Source organism: Solea senegalensis, linkage group LG20 (genome assembly GCF_019176455.1).
Source record: "Solea senegalensis isolate Sse05_10M linkage group LG20, IFAPA_SoseM_1, whole genome shotgun sequence".
In the NCBI taxonomy this organism is placed as follows: Eukaryota; Metazoa; Chordata; class Actinopteri; order Pleuronectiformes; family Soleidae; genus Solea; species Solea senegalensis.
In genome coordinates this window covers 13,432,827-13,450,225 of record NC_058039.1, presented here as the reverse complement: position 1 = coordinate 13,450,225, position 17,399 = coordinate 13,432,827, and the positions used below count along the sequence as shown (strand labels likewise).

The window sequence follows — 17,399 nt, the reverse complement described above, 5'->3', positions numbered from 1 at the left end:
ATGGTGGTCTCTTTTTGAATATTTTTCCCTATTCACCTGGGTTTTTCCCGTCTTAGAATTTAGAGAACAAATGCTTAATTTGCAAAAAAAAAAACAAAAAAAACCATGAAATCTCAGACAACTTGCAATGGATTTTTTTCTTTGTTATCATATAATATGGTGTACATCATATGTCATATCAACAGGGAAAATTTCAGAGTAACTTTTATTTAATATTTATGTCGGCCTTAAAAAATGACACAAATAATGCTTAATTTCTCCTTAAAAGTTGGTATTTTGCATATATATATACATAAAAAAGACACTGAGCCTCCACTATATCCTTGTTTGACCCTTGACTATCGATCTAGAAACTTAATTTCCTCATCTTGATTGCCTACTTACAAAAAAAACTAGGAGGAAATGGTCCAATAACTGTGCAAGATGGGCAATTTGGCGGCCATTTTAATATGCAAATTAGAAGGTCAAAACCTCAAAATTTCACCCGGGTACCGGTTTTTTTGGACTCAGCACCCTTGAAATATGTAAGGTAGGCCGGTTCCCGACTTGTACCCATAAATGCTCCTTACTTCTTATAAAAGGCCTTTTTTCTGAAATCCGTCTAGACTATTAGCATCCTCGTAAGCATGTAGAGTAAACATCAGTCAGATATGACAAAATTTCAACAAAAGTCATTAAATATGAAGTATTTAAGACCATATCAATAACAGGGACAACAGCCGGGTGTTGTTGTTAGCATTGAGATACTAGTTTCAGCATTAATTTCCCCTTATTTATGCCCATGTGTGGACTCATTTGTTTAGTTCTGTATACATTGAGTAAGGAAACATTAAAATTTAAATGTCTACTAGTGCTCTGACGATATACTCTTTAATGACAATATACTTTTTAAATAAGTGTCTATTGTAAGCCAATTTTGGCATATTTAAAACGTTTTTATTAGAGGTAAATCAATTAATTAATAATCGATTAATAGGTTGGTGATGAATGGAGCCACGTTTTTTTTTACAGTTGGCATTGGCTCAACTACTGTATTATTTATTGCACATAATTGTAAGTGTAGTGTTTTACTGTACAGGAATTTGCTTTAATAGTCAGTATGTGGTTAAATATTTATGGTTAAACACATTGTGCACCATATACAGTATTTACAAAGATAATGTGTGACTGCATATCTCATGTTCAAATCCACAGCTGCCATGGAAAATCAGAAAAAAAGTCTCTCTCCAGAGGAAGATGCCTTGGTGCACATACATGCCTGCACAGACAAATACTTCCTGGAAGATAGGTTCATAGACTCATTTAAAGGTTGGTGTTATTGCTATTATTATTTTCTAATATTAATTTAAAATGGACTTCTGGATTACTTGACCATGGGCTAGTGTGGTAATACCCGTAACCCGTAATACTGAAACATCCTAAATGTCTGAAGGAGCGTTATCGCAGGTCGTTCCTTCCTGCAGCTGTTAGACTGTACAACAAACACTGCTGTACACAATTCTGTACACAAGTGCAATATACTATTTATGCTGTAAATATCAAGTCCATACTGTGTATATTCTGCTGTCTATAATGTACATTCTACATTCTACTTTAACTATTTTTTAATAGTCTAAGTGTTAATATCTTTGTATATTGTAATTTTCGTTTTTGGTAATGCATGTTTATCATTTATTATCTTTATCTTTACTGTCTTGCTGCTGTAACAGTGTAAATTTCCCCACTGTGGGACAAATAAAGGACTATCTTATCTTATCTTAAATCGGCCTTCCCTCCTGGGTCAAATGACTTTGCGATTCACTGTGTTTTTTTATAGGCTATTGCTCCGAATGTCATCAGGATGGATGCACTCATTTCTCCAATAGCATAGCTGAATTAATATCATCACTTTATATCTTTGGTCTTTTCACCTTGTGTATGTAAAGTTTCATTTCCTAGTCACCCTGGCTTGGTTCATTCTATTTCTGTTTCTGTGGTAGTTTACATTGTAATGTAAAACAAATAATACCTAAATAAAGAGACAGTTTGAACATTAACTTTAGGTGTATCTCAGTGGCAGCAATGTTATAGTGTTACAGGCCTGGCATTTAGAGTCATGCTGGGTGTGTATGAAAACATTTCTTTAGACTGTGCTGTGTTTATGGAAAATGTTTTTATAAGAACAGAAAAAGGAAAGGATGGTATAGGGAAAGTTCTGTTTCTGTTCAACATACATTTTAATTATTTACTAGGCTAATAACAATAATAAAGTTTTTTTTTATTTTGCTTTTTTTTAGGGAGAGGAGTCTTCACCCTCAGAACCATCAAGCCCTCCTCTTTTGTCGTTGAATATCGTGGGAACATATTTAGTCATAAAGACACAAGGCTCAAGAGAAAACGTGATGATAAACTGAGCAGTTTTTTGTACAAGTATTTATGGAATGGGGAAAAGTGGTGGTAAGTTATCTGCTTTCTTTTTGTCATTATTTAAAATTTTCACATGTTATTACACCAACTGACCAATTCTGTTAGGTTATATACATTATATGTAAAATGAAATAGTTGGAAGTTTCATGAAGAGTATTTTTCTTGCAGCATCGATGCATCAAAAGAAGATGGTTCCCTCGGACGACTTGTGAATGATGATGACACAAGTCCCAACTGTGAGATGAGGAAAGTTGTCTTTGAAGGGGAGCCACACTTGTGTCTGTTCGCACTGAGGCAAATAGCGATAGGGGAAGAAATAACATATAACTACGGAGATTCCCCTTATCTGTGGCGCTCAAAGGTAGGTATTATTTATTTATTTTGGTAAAATTTAAAATTTAAAATGTAGAGTGCCAGTCTAGGTCAAATGATATAAAATTCAGAACAAACCAAGCTTATTAATTAAATTAAGAAACAAATATAGTCATATACATGTGTCACTGAGAGCAATGGATACTTTTCAAAAGTGAGTGATTTACCCATGAAATATACTCAGAGGGGCTTAATATCTGAGTTTTTCAGTTTTATACACATACATAAAGAACATACACGTAAAAGAGCTGAAAATATTTTATGAAATTGAATCCTCTGCTGTATTTCTGTAGAACAGATGTGACTCATCTATCTTAGCCAATGATTTGCTGTACTACCCCCTCTAGTTCTGGCTCTTCTCAGCCAAAGACCACATTTGGGAAATTAAATTAAACCAATGAATTTAATTCTTTTAAGGATGAGGTAAGTGTGTGTCAATGGAGGAGCAGGAAAATTGTAAATTGTACTGTTTGTTTTACTGTTCTATTTGAACTGTATTGATTCTATAATTTAATAATGATTTTATTGGCTTTTAATTCATCAGGCATCCCACTTTCGATCAAGTACATCATGGAATGAAGGGGTATGTAAATAAATACAGTATATTTTTAGGCTCTCATTAACTGTGCATGTAGTAGAAGTTTCTTTTCTGGCCTCTTTACTATTTCTGCAGTATTACTGATACATACAGATGGACATCCAAAGTTCACAAATAATCTCAAACTGGTAACTTACTCTACAAGCACTTCAGAAAAACCTGATTTATCTCATAAGTCTTGAACTCAGTAAGATTAACTGAAGAAATGAAGGTTACATGTAATGTGCAAAGGTTTTGGGCAGTTAAGATCTTGCGATTTTTCTCCATTGTGCAACATCATTGGTCCCAGATTATACAGCAGGGTAAATACAACATATGTACCCACAGAACCCTGGTCTCAAAATCAGGACAGTGGTCAGCAACTGGTGGCCTGTGGACCAAACCTGGCCTGCGAACATTAATACTCAGCCCTGGAGATTAATTCAACAATCTTTGCTGAACTCTGTTAGACAGAAACTCTGAAAACTACTTATTGTCCTTCCTGTGACATTTTTCCTTCTAAATCCACATGGTCACAATCAAATAATAGAAAATTATGAAAAAAGTACTTCTACTTGAGTGGTCAGCAATTGGTGGCCTGTGGGCCAAAACTGGCCTGCCAACATTAATATCTCCTTGGAACAACTACCTTGAAAAACAATAGAGAACCGGTCAAAGGATGACAGAGTAAATGTTGCCTTCAATTGGCTTTAATCGATTATTGGCATTAGTTTGAAGCATGTCATTTATGTAACTTATGCTTAAACCTTTGGTGGATTATACATTTTCATGTTTGTGTCTCCAGCCTGAGGGATCCTGCGTGGATGATGAGCTTCCTGATCCTGGACCAAGCCAGCGGCATAAACTCCGAGACAGACCTTTTAATTATTCTCAGGAGACAACAGGATCCTTGAACGAGGAAGAGACAGATAAGTTTTCTTCAGATGCTGATGATGGCAGCACAGATGAAGACTTTGTACCCAGTGAAAATGAGGACGAGTCCGAAAAACTAACTGTGGGTCAAAAAAATTTTTGTTTTGTTTGTGGCAAAGGTGTGATTAAAGTTATTCGTCATCTTGCACGACATGCCGAGGAAGAGCCAGAAATAGCCAAAGTTCTTGCATTGCCTAAAGGTTCCAAGGAGCAAAAACTGGCACTTGCCAAATTAAGAAACCAAGGAAATTTCATACATAATCAAAAAGTGGTGAGAAATAACAGCGGGAGGTTAAAAATTGGAAGACGGCTAAATCGTAAGGTAAATCTGGACAAATATGCACCCTGTCTTCATTGCAAAGGCCTGTTTAATGCTGCAAAACTGTGGTGTCATGTCGTCAAATGTGCTTTTAGGAAATCTTCAAACACTGGAACAGCGAGCAAGTTGACAGCCTCGAGTGAGTCTACTCTGTGGAGGATGCTTGTTGGTATGACTCAAGATGGCATCGCCTTGGTAATTCAAAATGACAATCTTCTTGTAGATCTGGCTCAATATCTGATCCAAAAATACGGAACTTGTAAAGAAAGACAGGTTTACGTTCAGCAGAAGCTAAGAGATATGGGGAGACTATTGTTGGCACTGCACGATAAGTCAGTTTTTAGATATGAAGACGCTATCAAACCCAAAAACTTCTACAAAGTTGTCAAGACTGTCGAAATCCTGGCTGGTTTTGATAACGAAAAGAAGAGCTACAGCAAACCAAGTCTTGCTGTGAATCTGGTGCGTTCACTCATGAATATATGCGGCATTGTTCTCAGTGCAAATGATGACAACGAGAAGATGGTGGCGAGCGCAAAAAAGTTCATGGCGCTGTGTAAAAAGGAATGGACGGAACTACTGCCCCAAAGAGCGAGTGAACAAAAAGGAGACAGTCCCTCTACAATACCGTTCACACATGATGTGCAGGCTTTATACAGGCACCTGGAAAGTGCTTCGGCCTCTGCCATCGCCAGCCTGAAGGTGCTCGACATGCCACAGGTCTACAACTCACTCTGCAGAGTGACTCTTGCACAGGTGAGCGTCCTAAACAAGCGTGCACCTGAGGTTTCAAGTATGACACTGAAATCATTCCAGGAGAGGGAGGACACTGACCAAGTGTTGTCCAAAAACTTCATCAGAATTAACATTCACAGCAAGACCAACCAAAACGTTGCCGTCTTGTTGACGTCTGGACTCGTCAGTGCAATAACGCTGCTTGTGGACAAGAGGAGCACCTGTGGCGTACACATGGATAATCCTTTCCTGTTTGCAAAGCCTGACAATTCTGTGTCAAGCCTCTACTCTGATCGGGAGTGCGTCAGGACTTTTTTACAGCTGTGTAATGCAAAGAAGCCTCAGCATCTCAAGTTGGCGAGTCTCCAGAAGCATGTTGCAAGAATATTTCAGATTCTTAACCTTGAGAATGATGAGCTGGATCATCTGGCAAAGCTGTTGGGTCACGACATCCGGACTGACAGGGGCTACTACCGTTTGCCTAAAGGAGCTGTGGAGCTGGCAAAAATTGCAAAACTACTCCTGGCGATGGAGAAGGGCTCTCTTGAAAGATACAAAGGAAACTCACTGGATGAAATAGAGATTCAGGGTACGTGTCCACTCTCATATGTCCCCTTTGTCAGTTCTTGCTCAGTAGGAACTAATAAATCTAAATACTCCTTATTTTGCTTATTATTTTAGATGAATTGGAGTCAGATTTGGAGCTGGCTGAGCCAAACGAAAGTCTTGAAGAGAACACTGAAGAATTGGATGTTTCACAACAGCAAGAAGGTAAAAAAAATATAGTGTTGTAATTCATCAGTAATAATATAATATTTTTGCCTTGGCCCACGACATAAAAGGTTATGACGCACATCATATTACTGCAACCGCATTGTTTCACTCAAAAAAGATATTTAGTAAATATTAATACAGACTGAGTAAGGGCAAATATCAATCCTGAGCTGAAATTACATCAAAATTCAACACATTGCTGTAAGAAGAAGAGGGAAATTTAGAAGTGACTGTCATTGTGTGATTTGGTTTTTGCTCTTACAGTTCCCCACAGCATCCATTATAAATTATACAAATACATAGCTATAACAATAGGCAAAATAATTTGATGTTATTGTGTATTCTTTTTTACCGATGGGATTTCACTATTTTACCACAGTCACAAAATATCATCTTACAACACAGCCTTTCATGTGCGAGCTATTTTAATAATAAAACTAAGGCCACTTTATCTGTTTTGTGTTGGTGGATGTAAACAACTATCTAGTTTAAAACAGAAATTTGTGTGATGGCATCCTCGAAACTTAAATATTTTGTATTGTTGTATAACTTTCCAGATGATATGGAAGAGCAAGACAGTGAGATGATGGACACATTACAAATGGACCTAAATGCTCCTACATCTTCCTCGGAGGATGAATGGGTGGGTTTTAAAAGATGATTGAGGACCAGGTTAATGGTATGGGTGTTGCTTTTGTGATCTCACTGTTCATAATTCCAGGTTGAGGCATCGGTGGAGGAGGTTTCTAGTCGGTCAGGATCATGCTATGATGATTTCTCTGACGAGCAAGCAAGTTTTACCAGTGAAAACCAGTGTATCCAGAATGATTTGGAAACCCCACTGTTAGAGTCACCTACAGAGAGTAACTCTGTGTTACCAATTCATTGTGATTCATCTGTCCAGCAGGAGAATGAGGCAAATTACAACTCTGATGACTGGTCTGACGGAGAGCCCAAAACGCTCTCCAACTCCAGAAAAAACTTTTGTTACATTTGCGGGAAAGCTCAGTCCAAGATTTCCCGTCATCTTAAGACCCACAGAAAAGATGTGCCTGAAATCGCTGAAGTGTTTGCATTACGTCGCAAGTCCAAGGAACGAAAAAAGCAGATAGCAGTGTTGCGAAACAAGGGGAATTTCAAACATAACCAAGAGGTTTTGAAGAATCGGAGCGGGGAGCTTAAAGTGAGACAAAGCAAAGGAAAGGCCATCTCTGCCGAAACATTTGCAACCTGTTTATATTGTAAAGTCATGTATTGTCGCAAAACAATATGGCTACATTATAAAAAGTGTGCTTCAAAGAAAGCCTTAAAAGCTACAAATGTTGTCAGCACCAGCATTTTAATTTCAGTTCCAACAATGACAACAGATCCAAAGAAATTGCCAGCGGATGTGAGGAACATTTTAAAAACCATGAAGAAAGATGAGATTACAGCTGCAGTTTGGAGTGATCCCTGTGTGCTTCAGCTGGCGCAGTGTTTCTGCAACAGCACAAAACCATCAGTTAGCCACATCAGACAAATGGTGAGGCTCACAGGAAGGCTACTATTGGAGTTTAGGAAAAAGTCCATCAGTTCCTTTGATGACGCCATCAAACCTGACAACTTCAGCAAAGTTCACGAAGCTGTCAAAGAGATGATTGGTTGGGAAACGGGGAAACCAAAATCTCTGCCAAAATTCAGATCTTTACTCAAGAAAGTTGGTGAAATAAAATATGCAATGGCTTTGTGGGAGGAGGCTGAGGCAGAGAAAGTACAAAATGCTGATGCATTTATTAAGATGGTCACTGAGGAATGGTGCCAACGTATTCGAGAGAAATCAATTGTGAACAGCGTACCAACCAGACCATTCATACAGGATGTGCAGCTTTTGTACCAGTACATGGAGAAGACGATGGGGTCGGCACTCCAGACTTTGCAAATGTATGAAAGCTCACCAGTCTACAATTCCCTTCTCAAAGTGTCCTTTGCACAACTGTTGATCTTAAACAGAAATGTGAGAAAAGTTTCACGAGTTACTCTCAAATCGTTTGTGGAAAGGAGTGAAAACGAACCTCAGATGGAGGCTGCTGAAGGCCACTCACAGTTGGAGCAAGTTCTGTGTAAGCGCTTTGTGAAGATCAATGTTATTAGCAAATGTGGCCCAAAAGATGGTGAGAAAAAGGTCACTGTGAAGATGACCCCGGAATTGCTCAACGCAATAACTCTGCTTGTAAGCAAGAGAGAAAACTGTGGTGTATCTCAGAGGACTCCCTTCCTGTTTGCAAAAACTGGTGCAATTATGATCAGTGTTTTCCACGGGCAGTCAAGCTTCAACAACGCTGTGGACTGGTGCCAGGCAAAGAACCCAAAGAGCCTTAAGTCCAAGGGTTTTCGCAAACAGATTGAGAGAATTTTTCTGATTATGTGCCTTTCTAATGAAGACCTTGAGCTGCTTGCAAAAAAACTGGGCCGTGATATTCCAACAGACAAGGAGTATTATCAAACACCAGAGGCAGCTAATGATATTGCAAAAATATCAGAGCTTCTCTTGGCGATGGAGAACGGATGTCTCGATGAGTATGAGGGAAAATCGTTTGAGGACATTGTGCTTGCAGGTATGTGCTGAGTTCAGTACTGAAATGCTTCTTGTGCACTCAGTGATACTCATAGAATAATTATATTAATGTCTTAATATTAATATTGGCTGGAGAAATATCACTTTTTTGAGACACGTACGTGTCTTGTTTTCTGTTGAAGATGAACTTCAGCCAGATTTGGAGCAGGATGAGTCTGAAAAAAGTGATGCCTCTGAGGAAGAAGATGCCGAAAGTTCATTTGAGCAAAGTGGTATGTAAAAAACATACAGCACACTATCCTACTGATCTTCAATTTTCAGAAGCAAAATAAAAAGAATTCGAGAAAGAAACGTTTTGATTTCTTTTCACACAACCCTGTCTTCCCTTGGTCTTTCCATTAGCTGAGCAGACCAATAAGAACAACAGTGATGTGAACTCAGAGGATGAGGACAGGTCAGAGGACGTGCCTGTGAAAGGTGACGAGAAACAGCTATCACCCAGCAACAGGGATTCAAGAAACATGTACTCCTGTGAGGATGAGGACATGAATGTAGACTTTGACGTGGATTTGGACACCGATGAAGAAAGGGAAAAACATGGTGACCCTAGTAGATCTCCAGCAGTGTCTGAAACGTCATCAGCCAACGAAACGGCAAAGCGGGGCAAGCAGAAAAGGGGCAGGAAGAAGAAGGAGAATTCAACTAACAACCACTACGCTGACTCAGACCAGGAAGAGACCAGGGACATCGACTCAGAGGAATATCTAGAGGAAGAAGAGGAACAGGCTGACTCCATGGATGTGGACAGCAGTAGGTCCTTTGCTACCATAGATGCAGGTAAATCAAGGCCCAACAGTCACGACTCATAACATAAGTCATAAGTCAACAAATCAATGTATATCATGAAGAATATCCTGATCTGATCTGATCTGCACCAAAGTACTTCCTTCACTCATACCCCATCCCTCCCAAAGTTTCATGAAATATGTGATAGTTTTTTTGTAATCCAGGGAAGAAACAAACAACAGTGGGTGAAAATATAATGAATAAGTTTAAAGTCATTTATTGTAGCAGAGGAAATGTTGGGGGATGTCGGCAAATTCTCCTGAATTCATCCTCATGGGACCTTGAACATCTGAAGTACATTTCATTACTGGTACAACCCACACAACAGTAGTTGTTTTCCAGTACCAGTATTGACACCCGGGGAAAAGTAAAAGGTGTTGTGAGTGTCTGTATAACATGCAGTGACAGTGCATTTTAAACCGTATAACAAAATGTTTTTTTTTTTATGATGTACAGAAAAGAGGAACAAACTACTAGCAAAAATGATGAAAGAAGTCAAGATTGTGCTCCCAAAATTAGACATTGTAAGTATCTGATGTGTTGATTCATTGATTTGTTTATTTATTACAATATCTGTAATATTATTTAAGATAGAATCACAAAATATTTGAAAAGTCACATTTTAATTCAAACAACTGCCTTTCACTGGACTGTTAAGCTTTACACATGTTCTGCATTGACTAGGTTTTGGGTTTACTTCTAAATCTAATATCAATAAGATTTTCTTATTGAGTCTTAAATATCACACCACAACATTTCATGTTTTTTGATTGTTTTTGTCTTTCAATGTATGTTATGTGGTTAGGACAAATTTAAGCCCTCAGTCCCCATTTCTGAGTTATTGTCACTGTGTGAGACGTCCTCAGTGACGAGTGAGCCTGTCCAGAACGACGACAAACAGTGTGAAACATCTACAAGATCTGCAGATGTCATGGTAGGAAAAAACATTACATTACATTCAACAGTGACTAATGCATGTTTTGGATTAAGAAAATAATGATGAATACACTTCTGAAACATTTCTTGGCATTTTCAGCTATATTAGCAGCCGCCTTGCGTTATTAATGCAGTGCTGTGGTTGTGCTTCTTTCTTACCTCTGTCCATCTTGACATGAAACTAATCTTCTTGTGCACAGCGTCAGAATGTCAGATTCAAAACACTAATGTACTGAGAAGTACAGAGAATTGCATTGTGCTCATCAAAATTGTGTGAACTCATTTGGAAGTGGCTCAGATAATTTGATTATTTCTGATTAAAAAGATACAAAACTGAACTATGTTCTATCAATGTTTGATTAAAGCATTTATTTTTACTCCAATAACTACCTAATTTATGGTGCATGTATTACCACAAGGTGGCAGCCCTGGGAAAAATTGATAGTGGGCTGCATTGCAAGGTTTCTTGAATGCATCTTGTAGCCACACCTCTAAGCTCAACACCATATGGACCCATGTGGACTACTTTCACAAGATCTGATGCACTGGAATTTAGTTGTTGTAGGTTTTCTTTGAGTGGAGAGTGGTGGATTTCCCTCTGACAAAGCTTTGACTAATGTAGGAATATAATAAAAAATCTGTGTTATAGATTTGGCTGCAACACTAACAAATAATTAATGGATAATTCTTTTGAATATTAATTTTTTTCCCCTAGAAATGTAATGAACATTGATTTATGACATGGTTGTTATATGTTTTGTCTATGTATATTTTAGGCCTCGGCCCCTATATCTCAGTTATCTCATTGTGAGACGTCACCAGTGAACAGTAAGCCTGTACAGAACGAGGACAATTCGCATCGAAGATCTACGAGATCTGCAGTTGTCAACAACAAGCCCAACATTGAAAAGGTAGGGGAAAAAAACTTGAATTCTGCATTTAAATGCATTGCTGTTGCTGTACCTCTTTCTTACCTCCGTCCATCTTGATGTGAAAGGGATCACTTCTTGTGCACACTGTCTGAATGTCACCAGGTGACATGAGAGTCAAAACACTGCTGTACTGAGAATTACAGAGAATTGTGTTATGCTGATAGGTGTCATCACAGTTGTGTGGATTTAGTTGTTGTGTGTTTTCTTGGAATATAAAATTTCCCTCTGACAAAATTACATCTGATGTAGGAATATAATTAAAAGCTTGTGTAGTAGGTTTGCCTGCAGCACTAATGCTAATCTGAGCACTAACAGATATTTAATGAGTAATTCTTGTGAATAATGGCATTTTTGCTTAAAATACCCATCCCTAGAAATGTAACGGACATTGATTTATGACATCTTTTTGTTTTTCTATGTATATTTTTGGTGTAGAAAATAAAGACCTTTGCCCCCATTTCTCAGTTATCGTCAACATGTGAGACGTCACCAGTGAACAGTGAACCTGTCCAGAACGATGACAAACTGCCTCAAACATCTACGAGATCTGCAGTCAACAACAAGCCCAACATTGAAAAGGTAAAAAAACAACTTGAATTCAGCAGTGACTAATGTATTCATGAATGTTTTTGGAGTTAAAAAAATAATGAAGAATACACTTTTCTTGGCATTTTCAGCTATATTAGCAGCCGTCTTGCTTTATTAATGTAATCTTGTAGTGCTTCTTTCTTATCTCCATCCGACTCAAAACACTGCTGTACTGAGCTGAGAGGCTTCATCACAATTGTGTGAACTCATTTGGTAGTGGCTCAGATAATTTGACTATTTCTGATAAAAAGGATACAAAACTGAAACATTTTGTTTATAATCAGTGTTTGAATAAAAAAATATATTTTTATTTTATTTAAAAGTTACTCGCTATAAATTCAGTCTGTTTACATTTAATGATTTTATTCCCTGTCAGACCATGAATGCCACGTGCTCTCGTTGCAAGAAGAGCATAATGAAGGGACAAACTGCGTTCCAGAAGAAGGGATTCTCTGATGTCTTCTGTTCCAAAGGCTGCCTGTTTGAAATGTTCCCCATCAACAAACCAGGCTCCAAGATCTGCCATCACTGTAACAAGTTAGTTGGTGAAAAGCAAAACCTCCTCTCAGAAGCCAGGATGAGTGCATGAAGTAGCTTTTTGTAGAATGAAAAAAGTATCGCCTATTAGTTATTTTTATGATGATAAGACTTCATTATATCCTTTGATGGAAGTATTTAGGGCTGTAATTAATAAATGTTTTTATCAGTTTACTGTCATATAGTAGCATAGAGTCCTATTCTTGAAAAAAAAAAACAACCCTCAATTAATAAATAAACAAGGCAAGGCAGGTTTATTTGTACATTTCAACACTGGATTTCAAAGTGCTTTACACAGCAGCAGCATAAAACATATGAAAAGCCACAGCAAGCCTGACCCAGATGACCTTAGAGGTCTGCATAGTGGGCCACCAGGTCAGAAAATCTATTTTGGGCCTAAACCATTCATTGCTTTATTTACATTTACATTTAAGCATTTAGCAGACGCTTTTATCCAAAGTGATTTACAAAAGAGGTATAAGCTACATAGAAGTAGTCTTGGAAAGAACTCCACTAGATGGACTAACAGCAATATTGTTAAAATGAATTGACAATTAAGATTAAGAATTGGTTCATTAATAAATAACTGATCAGTTGTTGCGGCCCTAGATGTACAACAGTAATGTAACCAAGTGTTTATCATCTGTTCTGTCAGGGAGATAACTCAACTTCTGGAGCTTGTCATTGCTATAGTGGACACCAAAGGAACAACAAAGGACTTTTGCAATGTGTCCTGCCTGTGCTATTTCAAGTCCAACATTTCTTTCCACCGAAAACCACAGACACTGTGCCGCATGTGCCACAAGTTCTGTATTGTAAGTAATAGCAGCTCTTAATTTTTGCTCCATTTTGAAAACCAAGCAATGTCTTAGCTGGAATGTCCTTGTCGTACTCACGGCTACTTTTCCCTCTCCTTTAAGAACACATGCGATTTAATCCTGAAAGGTGCCGTTCACAAGTTTTGCAGCTACCCCTGCTTAGAGAGTTACCGCCGCGACCTCTGCGACAACTGCAGCTGTCGCTGTTACAACCTGCCGCTCCTACTGAAGCTGGAGGAGGACACGAAAAACCTCTGCACAGAGAAATGTCTGCAAGAATTTAAAGAGGTGCTGAAGAAATCACAAATTACACAGAGCGAAAGATACAGTGTACAAATACCGTACATTTTCATCATTAGCAAATACAAATGCATCTGCAAATAAGATGAATAAAGATGACTAATATATGTATATTCATAAGCTTCATATAAAACTAATCAGTCAGCCTGTCAAACCTGCGATGTCACTGATCTAACGCTGTTTTATTGTTGTGTTTCTGCAGAAAACTAAGACATATATCTGCATCATGTGCCACAGTGCTCGACCCATATTCGATATGGTCAACCTCAAAAACAGTGACGGAACGGTGGAGCTTTTCTGCAGTCAACCCTGTGTGCAGTCTTATCAACTGCAACCTTCTCCTGAAGTCTGCCTTCAAGGTAGAGATTAGAGTTTACACTAAATCCCACCTGCAACTCACTCTCTGGTGATAATCTGGTCAGATGTTTTAAATTTACTGTGAGATGCTTAATAAGTTTGTTTAAGTTATTTATCCGCCACTCTACAGTATCTGTATTGGCAGGAAATCCATTCATTTTTATTTTTCCCCCCATTTCCTTCTTCAGAAAACCAAAAGTCTGCTCAGTGGCAAACTATAAACAATGGAAACCAACCACAAGGAAATGTGCCTTCTGTGAGTATACTTCATGCAACATAGTTAAAGCTGGGGTAGGCAGAACATTATTTGTTTTACTTACCAGTAATTCTGCAATAGCCTTTCAGTAGAATGCAAATCCAGTGATCTGAGAGAGAAGTAGACTTCTGCACCTCCTCCAGAGCTTTCTTTTTTCATATCGTTATATCGGGAATATCGTGAGACTTTGATAAATCACAGAGCCGTTCTACTAAGCAGATGTATGTAATTTCATTATTTGCAACAACTATCAACACTGCAAAGAAGTAAAATAGTCTAATACTCCATTCCCACTGGTCAACAAACAAGTTTAATCTCAGGTTTAAATGTGTTTTTACCAGTGGGAATGTGTTAATTCGCATTCAATCAACAAGGAGGACATATTCATCACTCCGGCCCGAGCTTCGCAGCCCACAGCCTCCGTCACCTCTCGGGGCGGAGGTGAGAGTAGCACTCATGGCGCTGTGGGCCTGGCCCCTGAGTGGCTCAGCTTGTCAGCTGTGGGACTCTCGCCTTGTGTGATTTCCACTATACAGGGTGCTCGAGCCTCCTCCACGTAGTCTCTGTAGAGCTGTAAGTGGAGAGTGTTTGGGAGTCGGTGTCACTAAAGTGGCCATGTTCCTTTTCAGTGTCCAGTGGGGGTGATTTTGTCATTCCTGCAGGGCCTGATTGACACATCCTCGTGTGTGGAAACCTGTCACTAAGCAGCGCCTGTTCCACAGGGTGGTGGAGGCGATTGCTTTGGCATGTGCAAGTCGGGGTTTGCTGCCGCCTGCGGGCGCGCTCGACTCGGTGCTTGGCCGCATCCTGGGCCTTATTCAGGGGAGTTCTGTTCAGGACATGTGTGCTGTGATGAGTTGCTCCTCGCCTCTCACTTTTGTTCGTTTCTGCTGACGTTTCCGCTACGTGCCTGGCACGTGTGGTTTTTCTGTCCTCAGAGTACTTTTCCCTGTTGGTTGGTGGACACTTGATAAGCTTGTTGGCGATACGGGAGCTACCACATCCCATAGTGAGACATCGAACGAAATATTATGAAAGAGAACTTTATCTCCGGTTCTCTGAGTAGTATGTGTGCGATGAACCCTTCTTGCTTGGGCGAGTGAGAAGAGGTATTTATCTTGAATGACGTGGTGCCGTCCACACCGGCCAATCAGGATTGGCGTAATGAGATTGTTGCTTCTGAGGGCTGCAGCAGGGGTGTGCATCCCATAGTAAGACATCTCACTTATATTACTCAGAGAACCGGGTTTATGTTAATAACCTAAAGTTTTCGACATCAGTGAGCAAGTAAAATCTGATCGAGAGAGGAGGTGAAGACAGGGATGACCGCTACATGTCCAGTTACGGACTCTAGTTACTGTATCCTAACTGTGTGTCGTCCCACAGGAGGTGGTAACCGTGGCTTCAGACTCCAGTGTAATTAAAAATGAACCCTGTCAAGCAGCGGTAGCACCCAGACTCTGTGCTTCAACCCCATGTGTTCAGTGTTCCAAATGTGGTAAGAGGATGCAGAGAGGAGAAACACTTTACCAGCCGCAGAACTCGCAAGCCATTTACTGCTCCACTATTTGCCTCTCTGAAAGCATCAAAACCTGCTACAACTGCTGTCAGTAAGTCCTGCATATTGTACATCACGTTTTTCAATGTGTTGTATGTGAATGAACTAAAACTTTTTACAGTTATCACTTATTTATTATATACTCACTTACATACTGGTCAGATGTATGATAATCTGATTATCAACAGATAATCATCTGGTTCTCTGGTTGTTGCAGAAACAAAACCCTAATCCATTGATAATTGAAGTATACAGTAAGCTTTAAAGGGCTAAATTAGATATGACTCACTCCACCATTAGTAACTACAGGCATTATGTTGATGTTGATAAATCAGATCCATTACATTACATTACATGTCATTTAGCAGACGCTTTTATCCAAAGCAACTTACAAGGGAATTGAGTACAACCTGCCAGGGGTGGAGTTGAACTTGTGACCATGAAGTCTTTTGCACACAGGGTACCGGTCTTAACCACTGAGCCACTCCACCCTAAATTAAATCCACTAAGGTTGGATTTAATTTAAATTTAAACAAATGAATTGGTAATTAATACTTTTATACTCCTGAATTTTATTCTCATGATTGACCTGTACACTTTTCTGTAATCCTGCATTTATCTTTATTTTAGATAGGGTGTGTAAGATAGAGTGTATAAGATGTCTCCAGATGATTCCTATTGTTTTCTGTGGCCCATAAATATATAACAGACCCTTTTAACTTATTTTAGTAGTTATTAAAACTTGAGCCCTGATCCATAAGAGGAGAGCTGTCATTAAAGAGGTCTTTGCATGTCTGGTCACTTTTTTGCCTTTTTCTCTATGGAGCTCCCGTACATATTTTTACGATACCACTGCAAACCAACCAACCTTTTGTTACTCTGACACTTTTTCTTGTAACCCTTCTCTTGATCTCATCCATCGTCATTTTTTCCTCAGGGTGATCTCACGTCCTCGCGACATCATCCTGGCTCCAGTGGACAGAACCGGGACTATGAAGGAGTTGTGCAGTAATGCTTGTCTCTCTTCTGTCCAAACCAAGAGAAAACTAACTGTCCATAAACCCCAGACGGCATTATCTCGTACAGAGTGCAAGATGTGTGCCAAATTTTGCCATGTAAGGAAACAGGAATTCGACTCTGTGCTTCTTATGCTTGGGTTTGTGCACTGATATGTGTATGTAGCAATTATGAACTGTTAAGGTATATTATTTTAATTGTCAACTAATCCTGTGAGATGACTGCTAGACTTACTCTACATGTGTTTCTTTTGTCATTCACAGTGCCCGTTCAAGGCCCGTGTGGGCCGTTTGGGCCTTAATCTGTGCAGCTCGGCCTGCTTCATCAACTACCACAAAGTCAACAACTTGCCCATTTCTATCTGTGAAATCTGCTGTTCCACTGTCATGAAGGAAAAAATGGTGGTGAAGATGGAGGACGGCATCAAATATGTCTGCAGTGACCAGTGTTTCATCAAGTTCAAAGAGGTGCAGAATCAGTGCCGGAGACCAAAAACTGCCATCCAAGACAAAACTGAGAGTCAGGAGTTATATTGTTTTACTTAAAAGAAGTCAGGCATGTCTTTCAGCCAATCAGGGCAAAGT

The 17,399-nt window shown here is 39.1% G+C and overlaps 1 protein-coding gene across 8 annotated transcripts in view; it reads left to right on the top strand.

Annotated features, from left to right (window-relative positions):
• LOC122786194 overlaps positions 1 to 17,399 on the top strand; it is a 33,850-nt gene that overhangs the window by 2,895 nt on the left and 13,556 nt on the right. For 5 of the 8 annotated variants that reach the window (XM_044052314.1, XM_044052313.1, XM_044052312.1 and 2 more), the window contains exons 2-23: positions 1,195 to 1,308; positions 2,277 to 2,436; positions 2,575 to 2,767; positions 3,323 to 3,361; positions 4,161 to 5,931; positions 6,024 to 6,113; positions 6,674 to 6,759; positions 6,838 to 8,710; positions 8,853 to 8,942; positions 9,073 to 9,507; positions 9,973 to 10,040; positions 10,322 to 10,450; positions 11,229 to 11,363; positions 11,850 to 11,963; positions 12,349 to 12,509; positions 13,165 to 13,324; positions 13,430 to 13,615; positions 13,830 to 13,986; positions 14,173 to 14,240; positions 15,627 to 15,850; positions 16,736 to 16,913; positions 17,079 to 17,282. In XM_044052314.1, the coding sequence (XP_043908249.1) occupies positions 1,200 to 1,308; positions 2,277 to 2,436; positions 2,575 to 2,767; positions 3,323 to 3,361; positions 4,161 to 5,931; positions 6,024 to 6,113; positions 6,674 to 6,759; positions 6,838 to 8,710; positions 8,853 to 8,942; positions 9,073 to 9,507; positions 9,973 to 10,040; positions 10,322 to 10,450; positions 11,229 to 11,363; positions 11,850 to 11,963; positions 12,349 to 12,509; positions 13,165 to 13,324; positions 13,430 to 13,615; positions 13,830 to 13,986; positions 14,173 to 14,240; positions 15,627 to 15,850; positions 16,736 to 16,913; positions 17,079 to 17,282 (6,630 nt within the window). In that variant the 5' untranslated portion in view covers positions 1,195 to 1,199. Of the gene's footprint in view, positions 1 to 1,194; positions 1,309 to 2,276; positions 2,437 to 2,574; positions 2,768 to 3,322; positions 3,362 to 4,160; positions 5,932 to 6,023; positions 6,114 to 6,673; positions 6,760 to 6,837; positions 8,711 to 8,852; positions 8,943 to 9,072; positions 9,508 to 9,972; positions 10,041 to 10,321; positions 10,451 to 11,228; positions 11,364 to 11,849; positions 11,964 to 12,348; positions 12,510 to 13,164; positions 13,325 to 13,429; positions 13,616 to 13,829; positions 13,987 to 14,172; positions 14,241 to 15,626; positions 15,851 to 16,735; positions 16,914 to 17,078; positions 17,283 to 17,399 lie in introns of those variants that run through there. The other 3 variants (XM_044052315.1, XM_044052317.1, XM_044052319.1) reach the window with 3 other exon arrangements.